The 20,000-nt window shown below is 45.7% G+C and overlaps 1 protein-coding gene across 5 annotated transcripts in view; it reads right to left on the reverse strand.

The window, feature by feature from the left end:
* LOC105909321 (stAR-related lipid transfer protein 13) overlaps positions 1-20,000 on the reverse strand; it is a 94,089-nt gene that overhangs the window by 64,075 nt on the left and 10,014 nt on the right. Inside the window, exons 1-4 of one of the 5 annotated variants that reach the window (XM_031573057.2) lie at positions 16,753-16,998; positions 13,040-14,229; positions 6,309-6,476; positions 2,667-2,840 (exon numbers count right to left, since the gene is read on the reverse strand). In XM_031573057.2, the coding sequence (XP_031428917.1) occupies positions 2,667-2,840; positions 6,309-6,476; positions 13,040-14,092 (1,395 nt within the window). In that variant the 5' untranslated portion in view covers positions 14,093-14,229; positions 16,753-16,998. Of the gene's footprint in view, positions 1-2,666; positions 2,841-3,172; positions 3,859-6,308; positions 6,477-13,039; positions 14,230-15,156; positions 15,334-16,752; positions 16,999-20,000 lie in introns of those variants that run through there. The other 4 variants (XM_031573061.2, XM_031573058.2, XM_031573059.2 and 1 more) reach the window with 4 other exon arrangements.

Below are 20,000 nucleotides of genomic sequence, written 5' to 3' on the forward strand. Positions count from 1 at the left end.
GTGTGTGTGTGTGTGTGTGTGTGTGTGTCTGTGTGTGTGTGTGTCTGTGTGTATCTGTGTGTGTGTGTGTGTGTGTGTGTGTGTGTGTGTGTGTGTGTGTGTGTGTGTGTGTGTGTGTGTGTGTGTGTGTGTGTGTGTGTGTCTGTGTGTGTCTGTGTGTGTGTGTGTGTGTGTGTCTGTGTGTGTCTGTGTGTGTCTGTGTGTGTGTGTGTGATGGTGCTGCGGTGAAATTTGTATAAAATATGATCCCTTGTATTCTCTGGTCTTTGGCAGCATTCCAGCGATTCACATGAAATGTGAAAATGATTTCAGTGTGAGGCCTTGGTTAAGCATGGCCCTTATGCATGGCCCTTTCCTTTCAGTTTCCTGTAAGTCTTTGTTTATGTATAAGAAGGACAGAAGACTCTCAGTGTACCGTCGATTTTGAACTGTTCTGAGCTAAGGCAGTGAGCACCTTCACCCCATAAACAATGAAGCAGAAATGTTGAGCAACTGAGATATTTTTATTTTGCCAGTGGTTAGTCCCTGGAGTTGAGCAAAAAGACAAAACCACCAGGCCTGGGGAACATTAAGAATTATTTTGTTGTTTTGTTCTCCATAGTAACCTCAACACAACGCCCACACACACCCCCACAGACTCTCCATCCAAGACACGTTTTTCCAATGATGTCAGAGGAATAAATATTATCAAATAAAAAACAATGGTGCTCGGTCAATGTCACCACCTGGAAAGATCAAAACAAGGCAATGAGTCCAAAACATGACACTCCATCTCATGAGACCCACCTAAATAACAGCTCCATCTCATGAGACCTACCTAAATAACAGCTCCATCTCATGAGACCTACCTAAATAACAGCTTAGAGAAGCATAGCTCCATCTCATGAGACCTACCTAAATAACAGCTTAGAGAAGCATAGCTGGGGTAGGTTCTCAAATAAGATACCAATGTTTAAAGACAATGATAAGCGTTCCAGCAGACATTAAACCCATCTTCAAATAGACTGTATTGAATAGCCAGCAACAAGTTAAATATATTATTCTACGACGATAGATAGATAGATAGATAGATAGATAGATAGATAGATAGATAGATAGATATAAACTTCATACAACCAACAATGGTGAGCATTCCATCAGACACTAAACCGATCTTCAAAGAGCCAGCAACAACTAAAATCTAGTATTCTCTGATAATAGATAGACAGATATAGATACAAAGCTAATACAACACACAGCAAGTAATCATCTAATTCCAACACTGTGCCATGAATTGATATAATCTCTATTGAAACCTTACTAATCTCCACCTCTCCATCTCCATGTTTTGTTAAGCGCAGCTTAACCTGACATTAAATCGCCCAACACATAGACTCACAACCTTTCTCTACCACTTTGTGTATTCATGTACCCAAAGTGTCGTGCTGAGACTCATGCTAATCTCGGTCTTAAGGCTGCCATGCTTGGCATTAAGCCTAATACGAACCTCAAATATTTACAGGCCCGGTTGAAGGAGGGAACAGTCCCACACGTTTGACCACAGCTCACCAGTGCCACGCCAAGGGAGGCATTCCTCCCATACCAGCAGAGGTGTCAGAAAATAAGGAGTTCACTAACGCATTGAGTTCATTTTAGACCATCAGCAGGAACAGTTCAGACAGTGATGGTATTTATCTATACAACTTTTTTTTATCTCAATTTCTATAAATATAGGTCCACTTAAACATCCAGAGAGTATTTTATTGTGTACAGAATTAGGTAAAGAGGATGTAAATAAAAATCAAATACTGTACACAAGTTTAAAACCAGATTTAAAAAAATTTCAAACATTTAAAAATACGTCACAACATATACGTAAATGAACATTATGTTTTGGCTATCTTCTTCTTGTCGTTATCTTTGTAAATGTATATCGATTCCACATTCTGTTCTCCTATTGCAAACAGATAATGTTTGCTTTTAGTGGATGTGGGACACGTTTTGCCTACAATCAAAAAAAATAGAAGTGGATATCCGCCAGTCCCCCAGATCCACCCCACCCCACTTGGCTGTCATTCCCAATATGTTAATTAAATTCCACTGCAGTAAAATAGTTTGGATTAGAGGGGTGAAAATCTACTCCATTTGCTCCCCATGATGCAGAAAACCTATTAAAAACACCCAGGCCATGGGCAGCCAGCCAGCTAACTCTGCTCACAGGCTCTTTGAATGGAGAACAGACCGCACTTGCGAAGACTCATCACATACAGCTCTGAAAACCCAGACAACATACTGTAGAGTCTGCGACACACTTACATGTTTTCATACATGCATATATTTACAGACAGATATTTAGATAGATAAACAGATAGATAGACATACAGACAGACAGATAGATACAGTAGATAGATAGATAGATAGATAGATAGATAGATAGATAGATAGATAGATAGATAGATAGATAGATAGATCTAAGAAAGGCTCCAATGTGGTATGGACAAATGCTCTAGTTCAGCTGTGCAAGCAAAAGGCTTCTGAAGCTTAATGTACAACTGTACACAGCCAACAACAACAAAAACAACAACAACTAACAAAGTCAGTGAAAGTGTTGTTGAAAGCGATGTCAGAAGATGACCCACAAGTTCTGACCCTGTAAGCCCAGCTTCAGAACCACAAGCTGATCTCACCTCCGTTTTCTTTGGCCGAGTTCTGGTTCCTGTGACGGAGCCCGAGCCCGAGCTCATGGCTGAGATGGAGCCCTTGTCCGGTCCGAAAGAATCCCCCATGTCCAGTCCCCTAAGGTCCCCACCGGCGCCAGCAGACTGGGTCGACTGGGCTGACCTCCATGAGACACCGTCACGCTGTAACGACAGGAGAGCAGGTGGCCGTCAGGACAACAACAGCAGCAGCACCCATGTCATCTCTGTGAGGCTAGCAGACTGTAAACGTCCTCTACAGGATGGACTTATTCCCAGCAGCACACAGAGAGAAAGAGATAGAGAGAGAGAGAGAGAGAGAGAAATGGAAAACATGAGGGAGAGGTCAATCGTTCAGAGAGATAGATTGAGAGAGAGAGAGAGAGAGCAAGTGAGACGTGATGAAAAAAATTGCTGGCTTCTTCTCAGTCAGATGGCAGCGGAAAAAGAAGGCAAACATATGAGCATTTCACTTTTCAGCACAGCGACAGAGTGACCTTGGCTGGGATGTCAGAAGATGCCCTTTCTCCTCCTATCGCTAGTTAAAGCCAGTCACAGCAGCAGATGCCTGGGATAACAACACTCAGAGCTCAAAGGGACATCTGTCACTCGCCACACCACTGCTAACCGACTACATCATACCCTCCACACAGGACACACACTCTCACACAACACGTCCTCTGTGTGGCCAACACACGCGGAGTCCAAAAGGCGCTCTTGTTCCCTTACATGCAAACTCGAGATTGGGCACAAAAAGAGGCAGCATTCCCCAACGTTTTTTTCTCTCCTTTTTTTTTTTTTTTTTTTTTTTTAAGTCTATCACTGCCGGTTCCCAGTCCCTGACATCTCCACACAGAGACAATGGCCTTCTGTTCCAATCGTGCTAGTCCTTTGGGGATGTTGCTTTGGAGCTTTGGTCGAGCACAGACGGCCACATATCATCGGGCGGGCAGATCTGACTCATATCATAAAGCGGACGCCATGTGTCTGGGTGCAGTAGCCGGTCTGATAGGAAACCCACAGAACTCTACTTTGAGCCACGTGCTACATCAAAACAACCATATATAAGGAGGGGTCTGGTGGCACGGCTAGTTCAGAGGCACCAGTGAAATCATGCGCCCTGTGCACTGATTTGAATGGCCGTCTATTCAACAGGCCCTTTCTCTTTTAGGATTTGATAAAAGTTTGGTAGATATGCTCTCTAGCATTTCCAGGAAAAAATACCTTAATGGTAAGTCAACTTAACTGATCAAGGCAAAAAAAAAGAGATAACAGTAAAAGTAACAATCGCTTTTTTTTGTGTGCTCACTGTCACATTTTCCATGAGAGTAGTTGTCACTTGTGCGCGCTGGTTGTCACTTCATTGCCTGTCCACAAAGACATCGCTGATCCCCGTCTTTTGAGCATCCCAACAGGAAACTGCAGCAATCAAATCTCTCCAAGACACTCTCTGTCTCTGTCTCTGTCTCTGTCTCTGTCTCTGTCTCTGTCTCTGTTTCTGGCACTATGTCTGTGTCTGTGTCTGTGTCGGTATCTGTGGAATTTTATTCTGCCACATGGAACAGGCCCTTGCACCGATGCTTTACGACCAGTGAAGGCAAGCGGCTCACTAGACAAAGTGTCCCCTATGCAGAAAGAAGCCATTTTGTCTAAATGATAATTGAATTATTTCACAGGGGCTAAAAGGCAAAACCACTTAACACAAAGTCTGGAGGACACTAGTGTAACTGGGCAGGATTTCCCCAACAGTATGATGAACTTCACACCACTAATGTGATTTACAATAAAAGAAGCAGTTTAAAAAAGAACAAACTTCCCCAAGAAATTAGTCTCATAAGATCTACGGTATGAAGACACTGAAGTGAAGCTAATGCTTCTGTGGTTGCTGAATAGCATGCACTTATGTGGTGCAAGAGTGATGGTTTGTGGCAAGAAACCTGTTGAAACCAGACTAGCGTTCCCCTCAGTGATATTTTAAAGGTTAGCGGTAGCATATGGTATGTGGCCCCAGGGGCGGTTTTAGGCACGGGCGACCCGGGCAGCCGCCCGGGGCGGCACTTTTTCATAAAACGTGGGGGGCGGCAAGAGCACTTAAAAAAAAAAATCATCTGGGCCGCGAAGCGGTTTTCTATTATCTATCATATCACTGTGTGATCATATCACAGGCGCCTCTGCTCGCTAAGAAGGTGCCGTGGACAGATCCTGAGTGAGAAGGGAGAAGGGGCAAGGGGAGGGGGCGCGGGGGACAGTTCTCCCAAATGGAACGGACAAGGGGGGGCGGGGGATCCACTGTATAGCAGTCACACCTCGACTTTCTTCCAAATAACGCACATTCATAACATTATAATTACAGGCCTATAATTCCTGCAAGTTTTCGTTTTTCTGAATTGTGTGAAATGGCTAATACAAATAGGTAATACAGAACGATTATGTGGTCACCAAGGGCAAGGTGAATTGGTGGAAGGAGAGACCACTGACTGCTCCAACTTATCTAACTGGTGAAGGTAGTACGTAGTTAGCAGAGTATAGATAGATAGATAGATAGATACTTTATTTATCCCAAGGGAAATTAAATACATCTTTTACAGAGTAGTCTATTACATTATCAAGATAACTATTGAAGGATGCTCAAGTGGACAAGGTAAAAATGTGTTTTCAGTCAAGTGTAACTTAACCTAAATTCCTATTAAGGCAACCAGCTAATGTTGAGCACCAACAGAATTGTTTGCTAGCTAGCGTTAGCTAGCTGATTTGACCATAGGGTATGGACATGTTCATTCATCTGACACTAGGCTAAAGTGTTAGCGAAGTCCCGCTAGCCACAACTAACAGAATATAACAGCATACAGAGTACCAGAGGGGGTTTCGCCCGGGGCGTAATTCCATGTAGAACCGCCACTGTGTGGCCCAACAATATAATCTACAGTATATCATATCAGAGGCTTTTAAGTTGTTTGAATTAAAATGTATACATTAGAGTTCCAAATAGTCTGAAGCCACCAATACTACAATGACATGGCCATGGTGTGTTATACAACAGAGGAAAAGGTTAAGTGACTTCAGTGTTATCCAACACGAAGGGAGTAATGTTTGCTCCCTACTTTGAAAGTCATTGACTTTTGTCATTGACTTTTGTCATACTTTTCCAACTCTTCAACTCTTTTAGAGTCATAGGGGTCACATCAGGTCGCTATGTTCAACATCACAAGATCTTCACGTGGCTTCACATTTGGCTTGTCATCTCCCAGTGAGTCACTTTGTTTGGAAAGGATCAGGGGAAGAGCAGCAGGGTGAATTACAGTGTCAGCAGTTTTCTGGGTTACTGCAATACCCTCCACCTACATCTTCATATCAACCTCCATATCTTTACAAGCTCTTGAGACAATGGTAACATTAAAAAAAGGTGACACATGAATTACATTAAACTGAATTAAAGCTGCTGTGTTAAACTTGGTATTACCATCACATGCAATAAAATTGTCTGTATGACTTTGCTGACAGTAAACTGAACTGGCATTCTCAGGACAGCACATATTAAGTGTTACTGTCCAGTTCAAAGGATGCCAAGGCATACTTGGGGACTACTATATCTGATGTCTTGGAAAGTTGAACAGCTGAATGTGATGCGCTGACCTGCTGTGGGTTGCTGGGGCTGGCTGTGTGTCTGCGGGTGGCGGCGGGTGTGTCTGAAGGGGACGAGCTGGCGCTCAGAGCCTCCTCTATGTCCAGGTTGAGCTGGTCCAGCTTCATCATCAGCTGGGACATGGATTCCGACCATGGAGACAGAACCTGGGGAGACTCCTGCGGGGACAGACATTAGAGGTCAGATCCTGGGTACCCCACAATTGCTGCAAAATCCATTATCAGCTGCATTTCAGGGTTCTTTTCCTGGTACAGGCAACCCTTTAAATAAAGAGACCACAATGAGGAACTGCAGAAGTACCGTGCCCAGTAACTGTACTAGTCTTACTAGAGAGAGAGAGAGAGAGAGACTGAATGCATTAAATTAAAATGTATTCTTATATATTGAAAAAACAATATTTCGATATATATATTTCTCATATATTGAAAAAGATAATGTCTAGGTTTATAAAATTGAACAGCTTAGCCAATGATTTAAAGATGCCTCATTAATTTCAACACAGGGACTGCTGTCAGATAGCTGCACATTATGCCTCGGTGTGCTACTCCAGAATCATACAAGAAGAAAAGCATACCAATCACTAATACATGTACAACCATACCCACATACAGACACACAGATCACTTGCTTTAAATGATGATGCTATAAAACTACAAATGTACATTTCGCCATGCCAATACAGCAAGATGAATTGGATTAAATTGAGAGAGAGAGAGAGAGAGCCTCACTACACCCAAACATAAAGACACAAACACTTACACACACACACACGCACACACACACACACAAACAAATACTGCTGCAGCTACACAACAGATTTATTTCTGCTATGGTTTTATGCCTTGTTTGATTTGTTGAGTTTTTGGGGGGGAAAACTGAATCACAAACCACCCTGCCAACAAAGCTTATTTGAACTGAATTTGATTAGTTGGGCATCACTGTAAGACCCAATCAGGATTTGTCCATATCTATCAGTAGCTTCGCCCATACACCAAGCAGACCAAATCCACACTGGGTCTCAGCTGTAGAAGATCATTCACTGGCATTCCAATCATCCAAACCTCACTGTTTTCTTTTCTCTTTCTTTTTTCTCTCTTTTTTTCTGCCATCTCTCTCTCCCGCTAAGACCTCTGGCTGGCATAAAGAGGCCAACCCAGCCCTGCGTACAGGCTCTGTTTGGGTTTGAGGGGCCGAGGTTGGAGGCCATGAATTAGCAGGAAGCACCTTGAGCCCTTCCACCATAAATCAGTGTAGAGCTGTAGAGCTGGGGGATAGGAGTGGGGGGGGGGGGGGGGGGGGACACAACACCTCAGCCACTGAACTAACATAACACCCCAGCTTATAAGTCTCCATAGTATATGCAAAGACTTACCCCCTTTTGGGTAAGCCTAAGATAGGTCAGCTCATGCTTGATATATTGATGTAGCCAATGATATACAGTGATAACCCCAGTAGGACATCTACCCAGTAATGTAAGTAGACAGGGCCTACATCTCTGTGCCAGGCCAGGGCTGGATTCATCCCAGAGTTAGCTTTCTATCTAGACATGTTTTTGATTTACTGCCTTGGACAGAGATATTTCGGTCTCTAGCCACTCTGCACACGCAATCTGTTGGTTTCACGCAGAGCGCTTGATGTTATGGAGAAATGGGATGAAGACTGTGGCCAGACTGTGTCCATCTTTCGCCCTCCAGGGTCTGAACTTGTTCCCTGACTTGCCGCATCAAGGCTCCCTCTCATCCCAACACAATTCTCTTATTGATGGGTGTCACTGCCGGCGGAATCACATTTATCCCCGGCTGGGTGTATGTGTGTGTGTGTGTGTGTGTGTGTGTGTGTGTGTGTGTGTGTGTGTGTGTGTGTGTGTGTGTGTGTGTGTGTGTGTGTGTGTGTGTGTGTGTGTGAGTGTGTGTGTGTGTGTGTGTGTGTGTGTGTGTGTGTGTGTGTGTGTGTGTGTGTGTGTGTGTGTGTGTGTGGGGTGGGGGGGTGATCTGTATCTGTTAAATCTATTTGGAGTGTAGAAGCACTGAGACCCTGAAACAATTAAGACTCAGATATGCAGACGCCTCTGAGAGAGACAGAGAGAAAGAGAGAGGGGAAGAGAGAGGGAAAGAGAGAGACAGAGAGAAAGGGAAAGGGAAAGGGAGAGAGAAGGGGAGAGAAGAGAAAGAGTGTATGTATCTTGAAGTCCAACTGAAGTCCAACTGAAGTTTAGGAGTATGGTGTAAAGCATAGATCTCAGTTTGTTCCATGTTATTAGCGTAGCTATGTCAGTTATCGGACAGTGTCAAACATCGGCCATTCTGTTAAACAATCAAAATGCTAAGTTTAATAATGGATTAACAATCGATATGCTCAGTTTAATAATGGGTTAACATGACAACGCAAACGTTTGCCGATAACACACGCCGTCCGATAATTAACACCGTTACGATACTGTTGTCACAGCTTATTTATCTCTTGCACTGACTTGTCCCTGGGGATTTTGGGGTAGGAAAGACACACGTCCAGAGCAGATCTAAGACATGTCTTTCCTCTTTAACTAAGTACTCTGGCAGACGCCAGATGGACTGGAGACTGTGGTGGCCACCCAGGGGTCACCTGATCGACCTCCAGCCGAGGAAAGTGCCCTTTCTCCCCTGCAATCCTAGGGGGAAGGACTAAGACCAGAGAAAGCCTTGGTTCTCACTGAAGGGGTGGCCTTGTGTCAAAAGTACAGATGACAGAGAAGGACAGAGAGAGAGAGAGAGAGAGATTGTGAGTGGTAGAGAGAGAGAAGGAGAGAGAGATTGTGAGTGGTAGAGGGAGAGAGAGATTGTGAGTGGTAGAGAGAGAGAGGGGGACAGAGAGTTAAAGAGAGTGGGCATGAAGGGCTGGGCCTTAGAGATAGCCAATGACAGCCAAAAGAGAGAGACTGAGAGAAGACAGTAGGAGAGAGAGGGAGTAAAAAAGAGAAGAAGAAACAGAGAGAGAGAAAGAGAGAGATAGGGAGGGAGTCAGAGATTTGATGCTCTCAGACCCTCCAGCGCCACTCTGTCTTCCCCCAGTGGGCCCGGCCAGTAAGCCTCTTGACTTTGACAAAAGAACATGTGTGTGTTTACACTACACAATCTCCAGCACCGCATGGCAGCCTTTCAGATAGCATCTTGGGCAAAAAATGTTTAAAGCCATCTTAGGGCAAAGGCATCTCTGACTCCTGTGTCTGCTTGCTCCGACTCCGCCTGACGTACATGCCATGGAGAAAAAAGCGGCAACATCTTTTGATGAGTTTGGATACGTTACAGACATTTCTGCTATCTCGGCCTGTGGAATGGCAAAATGTGGTGTTGTGACAGGCAACGGTTTGAATGCTTCCTCTGGGATTTATTCATTTATTTTCAGGACTATTACAATGAGAGCGGCTGAGATGTTTGCCAATCTCAGGGCCTGAATTCAGAGCCTGAGCCAAATTAGAAACACTCGCTGCTCTGCTCCCCTCCAAGGGGGAGGCCACATAAAATTCTCATTCGGAATGTGGCCACTTCTCGTATGGAATGAGCGGAATTCTCGAGTTTTTTTGCAGGAAGCCTAAAAGCAAGACAGAAGGCTTGATTCAGTTTCCCTGCCATTCAGCTCTGTCCGTCGTGAGAAACACGCTCACCATGGAAACGCGTCCTGGTATGAGTCAATCCTCTAGATCAAGTCATCATTGTTATCTACAGGCGGCAGAACACAGAATGGGAGAGGGCCATAACTTCATTGGTGCAAATTGGCCACATTGTAAACTGTAGCGCCTCCTTTTTGACATGGTAATGAGGAGTTAAGTGCACGGGCTATGGCACAGCTTTTCTGGGCGCGGTGCCTAGTCCATGCCACCCACCGAGAGTGCCAGAGATCACCATGGCAGTGCGAGAATGTAGCGGTGGGGTATGGCTCCCCCAAAAAGGACATTGCCTGGCAGCTACAGTATTTGAATAGGACCCAGGTCAAATGTATTTTTAAAATAAAGGGAGAGTGGGATGCGTTTTTTCCTTTCTTTTAAAAAAGATTGGCCAATATGGAGCTTTGGTGTGGGGTTTGAATGGTTGAGGCTGTTTCAAACGGATTCCGAGAGTCAAATGCGAATCCACAGCTGATCCGATTCACTTCCAAGCCTCTACCCCTGCAGGGAGCCCCTCAGCTGAAGTTTTTAGAGGCAAACCTGCAGGACGGTCGATATTAAATGCACGCTGCCTGCCAAGGAAAACCAACAGAACTCAACATACCATGACAGAGTCGTGCCAAGGTAAAGGACATCAGAGGACACTGGGACGGCCTGTAGGGCAGATGGTGTGGTTATGACGCCCTCTACTGGATAAAACTGAGAACTGCATGCAGCAATACGCCACAGAGAAAGCCAGTCCCCCATGCAGCAGGTCATGAAGACAGTCCTAGTCGCTCCATAGTGTTATCAGCATCCCCTTTTGCTTGATGAAGGTGTGAACAAAAATCATTTTCAAAACCACTTACAACAAAAGATCCATAAAGGTGAAAATGGAATAAAGGGAACTAACTAATCGTAGGTTGAGTTAAAAAAACAACCACACCAAACATCGTCTCATCCATCACCTTTTTGAACTAAAAGCAACCATCAGCACCCTTGGTGGCAGGTTTGTTTGTTGTGCGACAGGACCATCGCAGACCAAGGGGAGCCTGTCGCCCTTTCTTTAACTGATGCTGGCATTCCTGCACGTCGTGCCGTTACGGGACAACGGCGCACAGGTTCCATGTGAAAAAGCACAACAATGCATGTGTTTTGTAGGAGCACAGCACGTGCAGCATGAGGGGAGGAGTAAATCACCTCTGTTCCTTATACATCTGAAAGGCCGCCATGTGAACACTGGCTGTAAATCCAGACTCTGGGAGCTCTCTGCCTAATTCCTTCTTAGGTTCGAGGCATTATGGTATTTGAACTTCACACTATGTTAGGAAGATTTCGTTTTTTCCCCAAAATGAAATGTTGTAAGGGACAAGGAAAAAAACATGAAATTTGATTGAGGAAAACATGGACTGCCTTGTTTTTCACTTGTTATCAAACCGGCTGTAGAGTAGATCTAAACCACAGAGTGAGCGGAGTTCCCTTTGATCCAGCTTTCGCCACAGCAGATCAAACACGGGTGTAAATTTAAGCTCACCCATTTACTTCAGCGCCATCTGAAAGGGCGGTGGAGGAGGAGGGAGGGGGTGAAAGAAGGGCCCCTCGCCAGGGGCAAACAGTGAGCCCTTTCTCTCCCACCGAGCAACAACCGTGTCTGTCCCATCAAATAGGCATGGCTCTCTCACACTCACGCAGAGCAGAGGGGTGGGGTTGTTGAGGGGCAAGAGATGGTGTGGGGATGGTGATGTCTTTGAACCCCCTGCGTTCAGACATGGAAGGGGGAGTTGGTCAGGGGTGGGGTGCACTGAGATTAACACATGTCATCTGGCAGAGAGCGTGTGATAGCCAATGTTGCCGTGGACTCGTCTGCCTGCACGGTTAACCCCTGAGTCTTCACCGCTACCAAAGGCAGTCCTGAGATTCTCCGAATTCCTCCAGTCCTCACCTCAAACACACCTCGGAGATAGCGGGTGACATGTACAACCATAACCACACACACACAGTGGCAAGAAAAGAAGACATAAAGCTCAGTGAACCACTGAATGGCAACAGGTTTTGTCCCCTTAACTTGACCTCCGGTGTGGGTGTTATGTGTAAACACTATCCGGAAAGTGTGCGAGTTGAATCAGAGCGGCCAGAGCCGCCCTTGTTGATCATGGCGCGCTCCTGGCATGCAAACACACCTCCGTGAATGTCAAAAAGATGGAGGTTGGGGGGCACTGTGGCGCAAACAGTAGCCCCGACCACATTCGGGCTTGAATGCCTATGGAGGACAGGTTCAAATCCGGCCTGATGTCATTTCTCCTGTCCTCTTCTCCCTCTCATTTCCTGTCCCACTCTTCACTGAACTATCAATTAAAGGCAAAAAAGCCCAAAAATAAATCTTAAAAAAAAGATGGTGGTTTTGGAGACCAATAGAAACAGGCAGGACAAGGTCACTGCTTGGTGTTTAAGCAGGAGAGGGGTAGAGCACAGTAGGGGAGGAGGGGAAGAAGAGGTCCCAAATCTCTCGCTGGCTTGTTTCAGAGAAAGCAGAGGCTAAGTTCCCTGTTGATAGACCTTTGTGTATATGACAGGAGTGGAGGACAGAAACCAGAGGCTCACTGCATACCTTCAAGCCGTTGGCTGGAAGCTGTTGGACTTGTAAAAGCTCCCTCTCTCTCTTAGTCTCCAAGAATCTAATCTTGCACGCTGATGCAAGCAAGTGCTAAATCAGGTTACAGCAGCCACAGTGAAAAAAGGTAATTTGATCAAATAGGCTCAGGCTCAGAACCCCTTCAAACAGGATTAATGAGGTTAGAGAAAATATTAGTAGAAAAAAAATCTATGGATTATGAGCCATATAACATCTCTGATATACAGCACCACTGTTTTGAGTTCTTATCAGAGCCTTTGCAAGCAGTGTTACACTGACCTTTTGAACATAACTCAAAACTATTTTGATAATATCGCACAAGTATAATCCACATATGATATGTTTACAGATATCAGAGGGTTTGATAAATATGTGTACACAGTATACAGTGCATATAGACCACCACATACAATATTATGGGAACATAGATCGTAGCTGATAGCACACCATAATCCATACGTCTGCCTTACCTTTGTGTGGCCGATATCATCCTCAGCCAGGTGTCCGCTGGAGAGGTCCAGTGGTGAGCCACTACTCTCCGTCACAGCAACCCTCCTTCTAGGCCTTTCCCTTGTCCTCCTGTGCTGGCCGGCCAAGAACTCTCTGCATGGCAACAGCTCAGGAAACACATCCTCATCGTTTTCATCTTCATCCTCATCATCTCCGCCTGCGTCATTGTCATCCTCTGAAGAATACTCCCGGCCGTCGGAGCTCTCACTGATGAGAGCATTCTGCTGGTGACACGGGGGGTAGTTGTAATCGGCGAAGGTGATGGAGCTGGGCTTGTGCTTGATGATGCAGGGGAAATCACACTGGCCAGCCACTGGAGCAGAGCCTTCAGAGGTGAGGACACTTAGGGGGGTGGAATGGTCCGTAACGACCACTAGAGATGGGACGGGACATGGAAACTGAGAGTGGGGCCAAACACCAACATCATGTCCATTTACAGTGGGATGGGCTGAAAGAACTTCACTATGAACAACCTCTGGTGCAACACCAATCAGCGTCAGATCCCCCATATCCGAATGGCTGAGATTGTGGCCATTTTCTACAGCACAGTTTGTTGCTGCAATGACCCTCGGCTCCTCCGTGCGCTTCTCTGTTACTTCAGTCGTACTCGGATTGGTATTTTCAGAAGATAGTATACGTTCTGGTCCGTTTGTGTACATCTGGGTACGGGATACGTGCTTCTCCCCGTCTGGAGAGTGACTGAAGGAGCCTGAGCTCGAGACACAGTTAAGCTCAGAAAAGCCCCTGGTACTTCCATCGCTCTGTTGGCCCGCCTCCAAGGCACCTGTCTTTTCCTGTCGTCTCTTGATCTGAGTAAATCCGCCAGTCTCCTGGGAAAGCGGTTCAAACCGTTTCAGGTCATTTCCGTTCTCTACAGGGGCGTCACCTGAAGGTGGCATAACGTCCCCAGCAATCACTTCTGAGGATGTAGGTGCTGAAATGGTCATTTTGGGAGATTCTAGCATTGCCAGAGAGTGGTGCCCCTCTAAAGACAGCACATAAATGGCTTCCATTTCTAACTTCACAGTTTAGTCACAAGGTAGATCCATAGAAGTTTGTGTCTCAGGTAGGCGTTCTCCATCTCTGCTGTGAAGTGGCATCTAGACAGCAACAGCACCCTCCAAACAACTCAGTACAAAGGCTGGCTTACCTGTGGAAAAGGGAAAATACCATATAAGTGTGAGGGAGTGTCTACGGTGATTACATTATCTTATAAGAAACGTGGGCGAGGATATAGGGCTTAAGGGGGTGAACGTTTTATCATTTCCCGAATTCACAAAACTTGTTGATGCGTAAACACCCACGTATTCAGAGAGTTCTTCTTATTCGTTTTATTTTTTAGCTTGGGTTGTGTGTACTAACTGAACTTTCCAAAACTTGGAGCACAGCCATCTCTGCCAGTACATCTAGCCTAGCACAGCAGATTGAGAGGAAAACTAGAGGCCAAGCTGTGAAAACTGAACATCTGGCGCTGGCCTCGGCATTCAAGTCTGGATCTGTTTCAGGCACGATCTCAGTGACATCACCGCACTCTGGAATCTGAATCTTCCTCCCAACATAGGTGATTTACAGTCCGCTTACATTGCTCGCCTGGGCTAATATCGACAATGGTCGGCTGTGGCTAAGATGCCTCTAACCCCATTATTAAGCCCCACTATGTTGCAAAGTACATATTTAACTCCACTACTGTAGAAAAACAAACGGCATTCTTTCCTTTTGGACGCCTCAGCAGTTGTCTCACGACATGAAAACGCGCTGCTAGATATTTGATGTCAACATCAAAACAAAGCAACACCAGGCAGGATTCCACGCATCTAAATGAGTTTTCTGAATGACGTTTAGCAATTTAGTTCCCGAACTCCTAATTTCTCTATAAATTCTCCCAATAAGACATAATGGTATATGTTTTTATGTCATTTTTAAAATAAACGAATAACAGATAAAACAATACGACAGCTTACACAAAATGTTATAATGATATTGTAAATGTTAAAGATTTTAAACTGGTCTTAGGGAAATCAAAACACAAAACCAAAAAGCTCTGAATATAGACCAGTGTGATAACTTTGAAAACAACCTTCTGGTGTGAGTTATCTCCTGGAAGATGAATTGATTTCTTGTGCCTCTCAAAGTCATGCATGGAAAGTGCAGTGGAAAATCAGAGGGGGTCGATTGCCATATCTCTCATGGATGTGGGAGCAGGCCAGATGCTAATCCTGACTTTTGCCAGCTCTTATCACATACATGCTGGATGGTGAGTCACAGAGAGAAAGAGAGAGAGAGAGAGATTGGCACACAAACATACAGACAGACAGCCAGACAGACGTACACACACACACACACACACACACAAGCACACACACAAACACACAAACTTTGTGTGTCAGGGGAAAACACACCTGGCCTGACAAAAGCACAAGTACTGTAACCTTCAAAGCCAGATAAGAGCTCAAAATCCAGCACAGTGCAAGGACAAATGCCTTCCCGCCACCCACCGCTGAACAAATATGAGCACAGCTTTTAACATTAGAACCCAGAAGGAAGAACGTGTTATTTGTATTCTTATTCAGACAGCTGTTTTACTGTTTGAATTCCCTTTCATCATTAATGTGGGAAGATATCCAGAATGCAGCATGCAACCCCAGGAGTTGACAGAAGGGCCACCGAGTCACATTTAAAGTTACTCCTGGGGCCCCAAAGGATTGTGTGTGTGTGTGTGTGTGTGTGGGGGGGGGGGGGGCTCTGGAGAGTTTTGAGAGGGGGGGGGGGGTCTCTCTCCCTAAAGAGAGGGGCCTGTTGTTCCTCCACAGGAAACATCGCGGCCAGGGGACAGGAGATTAGATCTTGTCAGCCCACCTCTTTCCAAGAAGTCCCCTCTCCTCTAGAAGCATGCCAGAGAGGGGGCCTCCGCAGCATTCAGCCGGGAGAATAATGGTCAGATTGGAGGAGGCAGCGGAGGAAATCACAGTGTGAAAATCAGACCAGCTCTGGGATCCACACAGGAATCACATCGCAACACTGCAGCATTATATAATTATATTTACTCTATCAGTAACAGTGACCAATACACCTAATACACTGTTGTTTAGCTGTCACTGCTGCTTGTTCATGTAAACCGTTAGTTTAGTCTTATAAAAGACATGTGACCATGTCCATTGTGAAGGATGTGCTTTACTAATAAAGAGTAATTAATCGGAGTCTTGGAGGTAGGATTAAGCTTTAACTTCAAAATGAATTTCAGCAGCAAATTCTCAGACATGTGTTCATCTGGATACTATCCGAGCTGTGTACAGCTGTTATTTGGAAGTTAATGTCATGTAGTAAATCAGAGAAAAAAACACAGAGGCTCATCTTAACCACGTCTTTCACAAACATCCCAATAAAAGTTACTCAGAAATGCTGGCAAAAACAAAATCATCTAAACTCGACCACATATGTAAGAGAATCAGCACATTGCCCCAGCCGCAGCTGAAAACATGACAGTCCCCTCTCTCACGAGAGCCCCTGCTCTTTCTAATCCCACACAAACATACACACACAGACACACACACATACACATGTGCGTGCGCGTGTACTCTCACACACCTGTGGTGACAAGTCGGTCAAAGCAATTCTACAGGAGCCACTTAAAAACTATACTTGTAAGTGCTGAGAAAGTCATCATTCATCCTACCTGCTGAGCCCTATGAGAGATCCTTTACGTATATGTCCTCGGAGAATTTCCGGCAGTACTCTCATACTGAAAGTGGAAGTGTCCAGGGTGCTGTGTTTAGCTTAGAAGGCAGAGAAAGAGAGAGAGCGAAAGAGGGAGAGAGAGAGAGACCTGCACCTTAGAAGAGCTCACTCCCAACTGAGGCGTAGGCAAGACAGCACATTGCTCTGCCCCACACCATCCTCAGCCTCACACACACACACACACACACACACACAGATGGACACACCTCCCTCAGCACGGCCACCTCCACTCCCCCTCGTTGTTTCAAATGCGCCCCTCCAGTCAGCTTAAAGCGCTGTCATCACAACTTCCCCTCTGTCCCCACAGGCTACAAGAGGGAGCTGCCTCTCAACAGGCTTACTCATTCAAAGAAAGGAGGGAGGGTGTGTGTGTGTGTGTGTGTGTGTGTGTGTGTGTGTGTGTGTGTGTGTGTGTGTGTGTGTGTGTGTGTGTGTGTGTGTGTGTGTGTGTATGTGTGTGTGTGTGTGTTTGCGTGTGTTTCTCTCTCATTCTCTCTCTGTGTTTGTGTGTGTCTGTGTTTGTATGTATGTATACATGCATGACTGTGTGTATTCATCTGTTTTTCTGTGTGTGTGTGTGTGTGTGTGTGTGTGTGTGTGTGTGTGTGTGTGTGTGTGTGTGTGTGTGTGTGTGTGTCTGTGTGTGTGTGTGTGTGTGTGTGTGTGTGTGTGTGTGTGTGTTTGCTTTTGAGATGTAAGAGGGGAGGAGGAGTTTTGGAGAGGGAGAGAGCGAGTGGTGGAGCAGAAAGAGATAGCAACTGATACCAAAAGGGTAAACAGCCTTGCAGACTAACACATAAGAACACTGCTGTCATGAAACCCTTTAATGTCCTGACGGTCTGTTTATGGATTAGCTGAGGCGGACATACATTAATACACGTGTCAGAGTCCACTCCCTTCTTTTATAAATACTGTCTAGCAGGTATGATAACCAATAAAAGATGGAGGCCTTAATCATTTTTAACCAAACAGAGTCAGAAAATGTTATAACACGCATTTGGTCAAACCACAAAACGCCTCCAAGATAAATATTCACATAAACTGTTTCAATGAATACGACTTACGCCTTACACAGTAAATCTCCCACCACACTGATTTGTTCCCGCTGCGCTGTCCTCATCTCCCCTCTCCATGCCTTCATAACACAGGAAAGAACACTGCATTGCCATAAGCAGGTCTACAGTACCTCATCAAATGGATGTGCATGCGCTCCCCATTTAGTCTCCCCACACTCGCCTCCCTGTCACCCCTGGGTATGAATAAGGCTTCTTCTGTATGACGTGTGATGGGAAATTGCTGGAAAAAGGTAGCAGCGTGCTTGTCATGTGGACGGCGTCAAGGGGGGGGGGGGGGGGGTACGGTTTGTTGTGAATACATTCACATGTAAGCGGGGGTAGAGAAGGAAGGGATGAGAGAGAGAGAGAGAGAGAGAGATATGTGAGTGACTGGAAAAGAGTTTATGAGTTTGAGCGTACGTGTGTCTATGTGCATGTACGTGTATGTTTGTGTGTATGGATCACAGCCAGATCTGTTCTAAAGTCGACTAATATCTGGGCCCGCTCTTGTTTACACTCATCAGGATCTCTGATAGGGCAGGCTGAGGTGGGTGGAATGTTGGCGGTGTAGTTTACACAGGGTGAATTGCCCTTGACTGCAAACGGTGTTGGTGGGAGGGTATGAGGGAGGGCAGTTAAGGGGCACCTCAGGTCCCTCTCTATTCACTCCCCTCGACCTCCTCTCACCTCCCAGTGGATGCAGTGGTCACAAATCACCCAGTGGACTCTTCCTGACCTCAGCCGAAGGAAGCAAAAGCGTAGGGAGCTCTCTCATTCACAAAATACCTCCGAGATCCACCCGTGGCTAATTTTCACCTCAACGCACACACACACACACACACACACATACACACACACACACAAGCCTTTCCCGCCCTGTTTGACAGGCTGCTGTGGATGGGCCTTTTTCCAGGGATTTCGACTTCCCACGGGGACGGCCTGGAGGCAACCATTCATTAATCTTCCCCCCAGTATTTCAACATCACTGTCATGGTCAGGGTTTCCAATGCAACTGCCGTTCCCTGTTGTTGCACTGAAGTATGAGCGTCAGGCCACCAGAGTTGTGTGAGGTGTGAGGGTATTTGAAGACTCTGAGATTTTCATCTGATTGATTTGAACTCCACTGAGTCCTCAGGTGCCATGTTCATCACTCACATTTTTTTTGACAAGAGAGAAGCGTAAAATGGGAAAAACAATAAGCACATTTCTTACTCCATTCTTACGGATAAAGAGGGACGTGTACAGAAGATAACCAGTGTGTTTTGCTCCTCTATTCAGTGCCGTAGCGCTGGATTCCTAAATGCCCTCGCCAGATATCAGCATCGGCCCCGTTGTCAAGGGGACGGGAGGGAGTGTACTTAATAAGTGCCGAAAAATCGTTTGCTGCATTCTCTCAGGATTGACCTGCTTTGTTCTCGTCTTTAAAGACTTGTATGGAATTTGGGTCCATTCATGCGCTTGAACTTGATACCAGAGCGCACGTGCAACGTGAGACAGGTGGCCCTGAAGCAAAGGTCCTCTGGGCAACAGAGAGCAAAAAAACTGACTGATGGCCCATAATCATGTGAGTGACGGTCCGAGCGAAACCAGGAAACACCCGAAGGCAGACTGAAAACAACTGAACAGGAGAAAATGAAAGGAATATACCTGTCTGCTCCACTGTGATGGAGCTTCCCAAAGAAGGACAAGTGAAACCAGGGTGGAAATCTGACCATTGAAATCTGACCACTGAAAGACTTATGACAAGGTCTTTTCGAGAGACCTTTGTGGGAATGACAAAAGAGGTCCTCTAGCAGGGCAAACTGGCTCAGTCTGTAACTTGGACTCGTCTGGTGCGTGGGAGACAGGGGAGGCCGTCCTCACTCCAGCACAGCTGCAACATCAGAGAGGCAAACCTAGGAGTCTGGTGCACCCCTGCTGAAAATACAGCCATGTTTGTGGGGGAGAAAGGGAGTGTTTAGAGATGAAAGACATCACAGAGAGAGAGAGAGAGAGAGAGAGAGAGAGAGAGAGAGAGAGAGAGAGAGAGAGAGAAAGGGATGCAGTAAATGGGCATGGGAAAGGAGCACTATCTCAGTCTATACATGTTCTTCATGCTTACTTTTCCTTAAGGTGGAACATACCGTTCCCC

The sequence above is a fragment of the Clupea harengus genome, chromosome 9 (genome assembly GCF_900700415.2).
Source record: "Clupea harengus chromosome 9, Ch_v2.0.2, whole genome shotgun sequence".
NCBI lineage: Eukaryota > Metazoa > Chordata > Actinopteri > Clupeiformes > Clupeidae > Clupea > Clupea harengus.